We start from the raw sequence: 10,404 nt of genomic DNA, 5'->3' as shown, positions 1-10,404 counted from the left end.
AAGCAATTAGCTTCCAACCCTAACTGAAACAGCTGAAGCTGTATCTACTTCAATAAAATAGTTAGAAAGTAAACACTTCTCAACCTTCATTAGTCCATCTAATTCAACATGATGCTAGTGAGAAACCACGCAGGCTGTCCCCATCCCCTCTCCCTCCTCTACAGTCTCACAACCCCATCCGTTTTGTCATTAACATGACAAGCTGTAACCCAACAGTTCCACAGCTGCAATAGATACAGATCGGACACTTGTCCGCCTTTGAGCGGGCAGAAGGTGAGAACTGCTAACGTGGACTCGGGGTACCAGGCACGCCGCAGCGTTCGGTACAGAAGTGCAGCCTGGCTCAAAGAAGCGCTATGAAGAGTAACTAGACTGGTCCAATTCCTTTAGCTCACCTCACTGGGAACAGCTGTTAGCATCTCACCACAATACCACACTGTGCTACCTGGGTATAACCAGAAGTAAAAAAAAGTCAAGCTGGTTTCGTGTAGTTGATTTTATTATTACATACTAATAATACATATCGACACACCTGATATTAGAGTAAACCCTTATGGACAAATAAGTGCCATAATGCAAATTATGGAACAGAAGATCAGTGTAAAGTGTGGAGCAGCACAGCATCCGATAAAAAAATTAAAAAAAAAATCAATGCTGTGAAAGCCCGTGGTATTAAACTTCACTTTAAAAAAAAAAAATCTTAGGAGAGGCCTAAAGTTCACAAACTTCCCAAAACACAGGAAAAGCCAGGTGCATCCTCCCAGTGACTCCATCAGCACTTAATTCCATGAAGACTTTTTGCAAACTCGGTGTTTAAATCCTCTACGTATTTCATATTCTTCTTTACTGTAAGGGAGCACAGTAAGCTGATATACTCTACACACATATTGGTTCACTCTTCTGGGGCAAATTACGATCACAATTTCCTCTAGCTTTAAACAGCTATTTCAACCAATATATATACATAAATGTGTAAACAAAACACCTAAGGGCTTAAAGCAATTTCACAGAAGTATCCCGATTCAGCTCTTTGTGCTCTTTACTTCAAAATCCAAAGTGCCAAATACAAGCAGCAAAAGTTTTCACTATTGCAGTCTAAAACAAAATAATGATCCCATTTACTTGTGTGAATTTATAGGAATCATTTAAAGCCACAATTCCAATTAATTCAAAAGGGTTGAGAACAAGAATACATTTACAGTAACCACACAGCTTGCATGGCAAAAAAAAAGTCTCAAAACCAATTTTTAACCCGTTATTAACAAAAAGGAATGTACATATGTTGACAATTTAATGTATAACTCAAAAATAGACAACCACTGCACTGATCCAGATTTGTTAATGCATAATCATATTTGAAAATATACAAAATCTGAAGTTATCACGTGAAATCAAAACCTGGTTTTAAAAAGTGCACAGTAAAAACTGAAGGTAATTACTATATAAATTATCCACAGAGTGTGTATTTCCCTGTTTAGAGCCAACATTAAGTTCTGTTTTATCTGTAACAAGTTCTAAATATTTTAAAGCCATTTACAGCACCAAATCAGTTTTTACTAGACCCAATACCACTCTCTGCTTCCTGGAACAAACAGGAATTGGACAGTGAATGTTCACAATCTGCATCCTGTGCAGCAGCAGCTTCTGAAGACAGCTGATTAGCTGTAAGCTATCGATTTTTGTTCTTTTTAGAATTTCCCTGCAAGAAGAAGTGAACAGAACATGTAATTCATGTAAGAAAATCTACACAGATAACATACACAGCCTGATGTCTGGTAATTCATGCCTACAGCAAACAAAGCAGTACAGTCAAGCTGAAAATAAGCAGTCCATAGGCTTTTAATAATGGAAGGTTGTAACTGCTTGCTCTGAAAATCCTTCTGTCTTTACAGGCATAACAGAGGAAAGTACCAGGTGTTTCAAATAAGCACAACAGTACCTTACTGCAAGTGAAACCTGTGGAAAAAAAGACATCCAAGCTATGTCCCGAGACACTCAATTGTATTAACCCCACTAACATTGTAAGGGCAGTGAATGCAGGCCAAATCACAATTCACCCTTAAGTGATATTTCAAATATAAACCTTACAGGACAATTGCCTCATTAAAATCAATCCCCTACCCTATCATTTTGTTCCAAGACAAATTTAACTTTAACTTGGCCTATACAGACTATTTCTTTGGAATTCTTTAGAAAAGAATTTGTTCTACAGCTGATCAACTCACATTTGACTTGCAACAATTCCACAAAACAAGAGTGTAGCTTAAACTGTCATGCAATAGTTACTTGCTGGCAATTCCCTATCTTCCTATTTCCTTAAGATGAGATTTTAGTCTAACCAACAACTCTCTCCAAGTGATAACGGCTTTAACTGCATTGTTTTGATTTCAACTGAATTGCCTTCCACATTTGGTAACATTTGAAAATCTGTGTCTACCATTGTGAGATTCTGAACTACCTCCTTACAGAAAGAGCACCACTCCAAGTCTTAAAAGTACGACAAGTGAAAAATTCCAGAAGCATTTTATGAAAACATGAAGTGCTATAGTCAGTATGCAGCCAAGAGCTTTCCCTCTAAAAACACAACAGCTCATATACCAAAAAGTAATTGTAAAGATAACAACGCCAAGTCAAAACACTCAGACATGTGAAGAAAAACAGTTCTATACATGGGGCAAGAGTTTACTCAAAAAATAAGGATCACCATCACGGGACCTTTAATCCAAACATGGATTATTTTACCTTTTTTTTTAACCCTTCAATGTAACCTGCTTCCACGGATTCCATAATTAGTTTCACAGCCAGAGAAGTGAAGGGTAAAGGCCTTCACATTTGTTCCTCTCTAGAAATGTCAGCAAAGATATACCATGGTTTCATCACTGACTGCTCGAAACAGCAGACTTCTCTTAACGTTAATGACAAAACCCAGAAAAGTCAAAAACTTGTTTCTGATAAGTGGGTGGACTCCTTGCTTGGAAAAGAATTTAAGTGTGCATTTTAAATTCACAGAACAGAAGTGGCAACTTTTTAATTCCTGCGTATGAAACACAGACAGGCTAGAATATGGAAATAAAACAAAGAAGAAGAATAGCTGCCAAGAACAGAGTATGCTGCAACCAAGAAAGGAGTGCAGAAAGGACACTCCTACCAATACATCAATCATGAACACCCAGCATCACTAGCTGGATTTGCAAATACTTCCATTTTCACCACATATAAATGAAAAAGGTGCTGATCTTCCACCAGAGGCTACACCTCGAAAGCCTACTTTGAAGCAGTGACACCAAGTGTTTGTTCTTTCCCACATGTATGTTTTGCAAGAATTTTTTTTTCACTGAAACGTGCAGGTTTGGCATTTTCAGTTGGCCAAGAATAAGAATTGTAACTCATGAATTTGTTTGTTAAAGGGCAGTACTGCAGGAATGCCAAATCCAACCCACAGACTCCAAACCACAGCCAACATCAACACCTGCCAGCTTACCTTACTAGTCATCTTCAGCGTATCAATTTCTTCCCTTTGTTTAGTTAAGGTTTCATTCATACTGCAGAGATGGTCACTCATCATACTTAACTGATCCTCATAACTTCTCTTTGTCGTCATCAATTCATCCTAGGGGAAAAAAATAACCAGAAGCCTTTGCTCAATATTAGTGGCAACCGGCAAAGCAGCCAATTTCTGTCTCCACTTAGTAAGCTATGCTTGATGCTGAATGTGTGCAATTAAGCTAAATCACCAGAAAAAAACCCAATCACCTTTCTTTCATAAAGTCAATAGCTTTTTTTTTTTTACCTGAAATCTCATGCATGGTTTGTTCCTCTTATTTTTGCTCTGTTTGCTTTATAACTTTTTCCCCCCACACTTTGTGGCTTACATGAAGACCAACAGCTGAGTTTTCCAACATTGCTTCCAGCCAAGAAACAAGTGAAGTTTACAGGGTTCGAGCACAGACTGTGCATGAGCATACATGGCATACAAAGCTGATGGGAATCTGCAATCCACATGCAGATGCAGAGCTGTGATCTCTCTAGGATTAGAGAGACATGGTGGGATAGTGTGCATGACTAGAATGCAGCAATGAAGGGATACGGACACTTTAGGAAGGACAGGATAGAAGCGGAAAAGACGTGCTTTACGTGAGGAAGTGGTTTGAAGACAATTAAGGTCTCATCGGTAGGGATCAGAGGAGTACAACAAAGGTGATATGGTGGGCTTCTGCTACAAGCAGATAAAAATCTCTCGACCCCAGACCCCCATCCTCATGAGGGATTTTAACTACTCTGACATCTCCTGCAAGGGCAACAAGGTGGAATGCAAGCAATTCAGGACTTCTCTTGAGCGTGGTAAAGAACTTCTTGATACCAGTGATCAGTAGGCCTAAGAGATGCTCTCTGCTGGACCTGTTACTCACAAATAAGGAAAAGCTGGTCAGGGATGTGAAAGCCAATGGTAGCCTTGGCTGCAGCAACCATGAGTTAGTGGTATTTAAGATCCTAAGGGAAGCAAGATGAATAGTAGAATTACAGCAACCCTAGATTTAAGAAAAGTAGATTTTGGTTTTTTCAAGGTCTGCTTGGCAAGATCCCAGGTACAACTGCCCTGGAAGTTAAAGGGGCCCAGAAAGACTGAATGATCAAGGACAGAGCAAAGAACAGTCCAATGCTTAGGAAACGGAGCAATTGTGGCAGAAGGCCAGCATGGCTGTACAGGAAACTCTCAATTCAAGAGCTTGATCTGAACTCTCTCTGCTCTGACCAAAGGAAGAGACGAGATTACCTTCAGAGGGCCCTTCCAGCCTAAACAATTCTGATTCAGTATTAGGCAGCCTCCTAAACATACAAATAGTGTGCCTGCTAGCTTTTCCTGGGAAGTTTAATACGTTATTGGAGATGAAAATCTCGTGCCGAGTTGGATATTGATTGTGGAATTTGTCAAAGGAAAAAAAAACAACCACAAAAAAAACCCCCAGCACTTTGTTTATGAACAAATAATTATATTCACTGCCTGTATAAAGCATGTTAGGTACTCAACATCTCATACAGGTGAGTGATAAAAGATATGAGCTAAATATAAAGAAAATACAAAAGCATTTATAACTGAGTATTTATATATACTTTGTTTTACTATTGGCTCCTTTCTCAGATGTGTGGAGGGGAAGGACAAAGGGACAGGACATTCACAGGACATCTGGTGCAAGAGTTTATTATCTTATTGTTAACAACGGCATCTTAAAGATTACCCCAAAGTTATTTTTGCTTAATATTAAGCTATTCAGCTCATAAAAAACCCCACCCTGGCATTTCAAAGATTTTCACTCCCAGGTGCTAGAAAGGATTAAGAATTTGGTGTATCCTCTGAAATCAGTCACATAAGCACACCTTTTGACGTAAAAAAGCCCCATTTTCATAAAAAGCCTTGACATCAAGTGTGCTGAAACACAGGCTTGGCTGCTAAAACTTTTTCCTTGCAAGCATCTTCCACTTCAACTTTATACCTGGCATTTGAAGCGTAATAAAGTCTCTTCTCTACGAACTATTACAGTTTGTACATCATACAGCTAAGGACCTAGTAAAAGCATGAGCATGCTCAATGGTTGTAATTTTTTCTCCTCCAACTTCCCCTTACTCACAATTATGAAACGCATCTATTAAATTATATGACATTTTACTTGCCTGCAATCTACTGATGCTTTGACTAGCTAGTTTCAACTCTTCCATGAGCGATTCCTTGGACTTCTCTGCCAAAGACAGTCTTTTGGCAAGTGCTCGACACTGTCAATCAGAACAGGACAGGGAGGGTAGAAGGGAGGAAAGTTAGTTCGAGAGTATTGCCTTGTGCCACCTTTAATTGATGGCTTTGGATGTTTCCATGTTTCTGTAATCCTTAGATTTCAAGGAACTTAGTCAGAGATTGTGCACATTTTTAAATGCAAAGGTAATGTAACAAGGTTAACATTAAGTTTTTGTTTTATTTCACAGAATTACCACATTGCCAACTCTCTAATTTCTTCATATAACTACCAGGAAATATTTCATAAGTAAAAGCCAACACAAACAACTCACGTCATACATTGCTCAAATACCAAAGAAAGATGGTTCCTCCATACTATGTCACCCACCATTAAAAAAATACTTAAGAGGACTTGCACTGACAACCTGGAGCCACTAGTTTCAACAAAAATTACCTCATGGTATGAAGTGGAAAACAGGAAACCTTAGATACAATGAACTGTTCTGTTCATTCTTGAAGTATAACTTATGCCTAAGAACCAACTTCAGAGGACAGCTGTTTTCATCACTTCATGATACACTCAAATACTTTTGAATGACATCAGCATCACTTTAAGTCAAAACTAGCTTGGTAACTAAAGCTGCTTCAGCTTATATGAACAAACTTATACATGATACATATTATACTTCTTAATACACCCAAGACAAGGCTACCAAAGGATTTATTTAAAAAAAAAGTCTTTCTACAGTATCCATTTTTATGCACACTAGACCATAGCCAAAAAACATATCCCAGGAACAGATTTTTATGCAACATTATGTTCCATATATTTAAAACTCCCTGTCTTAACACTTGCCTGGGGAAAGTTCAAAAATGGATTTACTGTTTTCAGTATAGACACTGCCTGCACGCTCACCTCAGCATGAAAGTGTACTGATTTACTGTCAGCAAGCTGCAGATGAGATGTAAGTTCTGCTATCCTTGCCATATAGTGGTTTTTTATCAGGTCTTCACGAGACTCAACATCTGGAGCCTGGCAAAGCAAAAGTTTAAGCAGACAGATATTTATGTTTAGTAGACTCAATACTTGCATCACAACACTATCCTCTATATTGACTCCTCTTCTTCCCTCCTGAGGCCTGGCTGCTCTACCAAAAGCATTAAACTCCCCAAATGCAATAAACAAATTACAGCAGGTCACACTGCAATTTGTCACTCTGATGATGACTCAATGTAACGTCAGACTTCCTTAAAGGACAAAGAGCTGACTGAAGATGAAAGAAGTTAGCTTGATTTAACATATCAAGCATCTGATGATGAAAATCCAGTGGATTGATTTCACCTACATAAAAACTTACTGGCTTTTCCCAAGAAGCAAGAACTCCTTCACTTAAACTAAGTTTCAGAAGCTCACAACTATTAGTTGACTAGAAATAGTCAGAATTATTTCTAACGCTGCATGTTCCAGAACTTTCCTCAGACATTTGAACTTTTTTAAAAAAAACCCAAACTGGTGAGTTATGGTTTTGTTAAGTTACAGAGTAACCCACTAGAGCCAGCTTTTGCATGCCTTGTCATTCCCTTCAAGTTCAGCACTATGCAGTAGCTTTTAAGAACTTGTATCAGTTATTATCTGGCCCCCACCCCTTTTTAATCCTACCTTCAGAAGAAAAAAAGGAGTAAACTAAAATATATATCAGTTTCCTGCAGTAACAGAAAACGGAAAGCACTGACTCTTACTATGCTAAGCTCCTGCTGGGGCAAGTGTTACACCACAGCAGTGCTAAATAAAGAGTTAACATTCAGTCTGACAGCTGGTTCAAAGTTTCTTTCGGTGTGACCTCTGGTTTGGGATAGCCTGTAGTTACATGTTAAACACCAGGCACTACAGTCAGTGACTTTTTTCAGCTTGAGCCCTTCCTCAAGAGCTAAGAATTGAGGCTTGGAATGCCGTTAGGGTTACTGAAGTACAAACATACTAATGCTTTCCTCAAATTACAGGAAACAGACCTGGACCACAGCTCACACCACTCCAAACTGCTTACACAAATAAAAGATAACAGTTCACCAAACAGAAGAAAATTAAGAAATACATGGATTTCAGAAACGTGAATGTATAGTATACGGGCTACATAGGTGACTCATGACATTATACTACAGTATTCTTGGTAATTAGACCTTTGGAATAAGTTTAACAGAATCAGAATTGAAGTACTTAGCAGATGTACTTTGATAATGTTTAAAACAGATTACCTTTTCATTATCAGTAGTTATAGTCAACATTCCAATCTAGAAGGAAGAAAATGCACTTAAGTGAGAACTGCAAAAATAGATACCATAGCTGTAAGTCATTTCAGCTTCAGTCACAGAAGGACTTAAAAAAAACCCAACCTCTTGCAACAGTTAAAACTAAAACCAAATTAAAGCACTTCCACCTGTAACAAACAGGGGTAATAATATACATGAATGCCTTGAACAGTATTAAAGCTGACACCAACCCTCCAAATATATCCTCTGACTTATGGGAAAAGGCAATACAAACAACAAGACGCAGATAGCTTGTATGGGTATGCAACTGCTTGATTACATGAAACTAATTCAGAGGTATGTTAGTACATTGACACGTTACTTTTCATGTTTAAGAGCAAGGAAAGGCAACTTGGATTTCTTTAGTACCTTCTGAATTCCTTCCTTTCCACTTTGACTAGAAAATCACATTGACAGTTCAGTGTGAAGCACTGACAGAACTGTAGCAGAGGGGTGTATGCCAATAACTAATTCCATGGAAGAACACCTTCATAGAGGGTCAGAGGGGTTTTCCCCCCAGATTTCAACAGGACTAGAGATTTAGGTTTATGGAAAATATTTACACAATATGTTGACCTGTGAGTTACATTAAGCATTGTGGCTAGAAAAAGCCATTCTCCCCAAACTCCTAACAGATCAAATACAGGATCAAAAACTTAAGGTGCCAGTTTACTTTAAAACTGGGTATTTCAAAACAATTCACTGGTCATTTTTATCCTGGAGCAGGAAAGTGGTGAGAAAAAAAAATAATGAAGAATTCCAGTGAGTGCTGAGCTGAGTAGATTGATTATTCCTTGCAGATGACACTGCAAGTTAATATCATTTCTGAAGTGGTAATTTAGAGGAAAGGCCAGCCCCTTCTAAATACTAGTAATAGACAGGAAAAAGCCATTTACCAACATAGAAGAGCAAGGACAGAATGCATGCCATATCCAAAAGCAATTGTTGAACCCAACCAAGCTGTATGCACCTATGAAGGTTATGTAAAAATTAGCACTCCAAAGAACACTGAAAGCTTGAATAGCTTCAAGTTAAAATTATGCTACAGTAAGCTGACCTGTAGTAAGTCTTAGAACCCATTTAAAAACATTAATTACTTACTTCCCTTTGCTTTAACATACCTAGAGATGAAAAAAGTATTGGAAACTCAGAGCTGACCTGATATACACACTACTTGCAAGGCTTCCTAACTAGAGCCAGATAAACCTACAAGCTAAGCACCTATTATTTCCCTCTCAGTCATGCAAGTACAAAACTACAAAAATATCTCCACGACACTAAAGACAGTGAACAAAGTCTCAAAATCCAAGAAGTTCCAAACTCTGCTGAACATATTGGCAAGCAGCTTTGCAAACAGGAGCCCAAGCGTGAATGCATTTCAGCACAGTCAAAGAGCTTTCATTATTAGTGTTCCACTGATCAAACACTACTACTACTAAAGAAAGGGGTTTTCTCTATTGAAGAGGTCACTTACCAGACTAGTACTCTTAATAGGTTCCCTCAGACTCTTTTCTGTGGTTTCCTTCTTTTGTTCAGCTACATTTGGCAAAACAGAACGCTCTTGTATAGTTTCAGCTAAATGTCCGGTAAGAGAGTTCTTCAGTTTTTCGTTTTCTTTCTCTAGCTTTATCTTAGCTAGCTGGGCCTCCAACATCCAGTGTTCTTTTTCTTGTTCAAGTTTTGCAATTTTCTCCAAACTCTGCTGGACCTTTAAGTGGGAAAGTTTACATTCTACGTTACTGAACACAAGGGGGAAAGCGCCACACACAGGAAATGTTTGAAGACAATATTATTTTAAACCACTACATAAGTGAGCTAATGAATAATGCAGTAGGTAAGTAACTATGCTTAACTGTGGTCATGTGTCAAAAATGACCACGTTATTAAAACAGTCTGAAGCATGCATCACCGCACTCACAGAACTGACAACATCATAATTGGTGAAAAATCAAAGCAGGGAAGAATTTTACAAAAACTTGAAAGATGTGTGCCTGGCACTAGCATGGTCTTGTTCTATGCTAGAAAGATGAACAATCTCTCCCCTCCCAGCTAACTCACCCCACACGGACAGAACAAGCCACTTGCGCAGGTAATAAATCAACTACAAAACAGTACCTGCCATATCACTCTACACATTTCTGTTGAAATTAATTTCACTCCTACCAATACACTTTGAATACTGGCCACTGCAGAAAAAAAGACTTTTTCTTCTGTAAAAGTTCAATGACTGTGGCTCAAGCACAGTCTGAGCATTCAAGCTAGTAAAGAAGTTTTAGTACTAATCAGTTTCATTCACAGGAGGAAATGGGCAAATTGGGTAAGCCCTTGAATACCATTTAACCTCCCTCTGCCTCACCTTCCAGGAAAAA

The 10,404-nt window shown here is 38.4% G+C and overlaps 1 protein-coding gene across 3 annotated transcripts in view; it reads right to left on the bottom strand.

Annotated features, from left to right (window-relative positions):
- Positions 1-478: 478 nt before the first annotated feature.
- The window catches only part of PPP1R21 (protein phosphatase 1 regulatory subunit 21), a 34,516-nt gene continuing 24,590 nt past the window's right edge, over positions 479-10,404 (bottom strand). For 2 of the 3 annotated variants that reach the window (XM_086482234.1, XM_086482235.1), the window contains 5 exons: positions 9,510-9,743; positions 6,645-6,761; positions 5,671-5,769; positions 3,482-3,610; positions 479-1,699 (listed from right to left, as the gene is read on the bottom strand). In XM_086482234.1, the coding sequence (XP_086338360.1) occupies positions 1,670-1,699; positions 3,482-3,610; positions 5,671-5,769; positions 6,645-6,761; positions 9,510-9,743 (609 nt within the window). In that variant the 3' untranslated portion in view covers positions 479-1,669. Of the gene's footprint in view, positions 1,700-3,481; positions 3,611-5,670; positions 5,770-6,644; positions 6,762-7,981; positions 8,018-9,509; positions 9,744-10,404 lie in introns of all 3 variants that reach the window. The other variant, XM_086482233.1, reaches the window with a different exon arrangement.

This window comes from Leptosomus discolor, chromosome 2, assembly GCF_034619465.1.
Source record: "Leptosomus discolor isolate bLepDis1 chromosome 2, bLepDis1.hap2, whole genome shotgun sequence".
NCBI lineage: Eukaryota > Metazoa > Chordata > Aves > Leptosomiformes > Leptosomidae > Leptosomus > Leptosomus discolor.
This window is presented reverse-complemented; position numbering and strand designations above follow the sequence as displayed.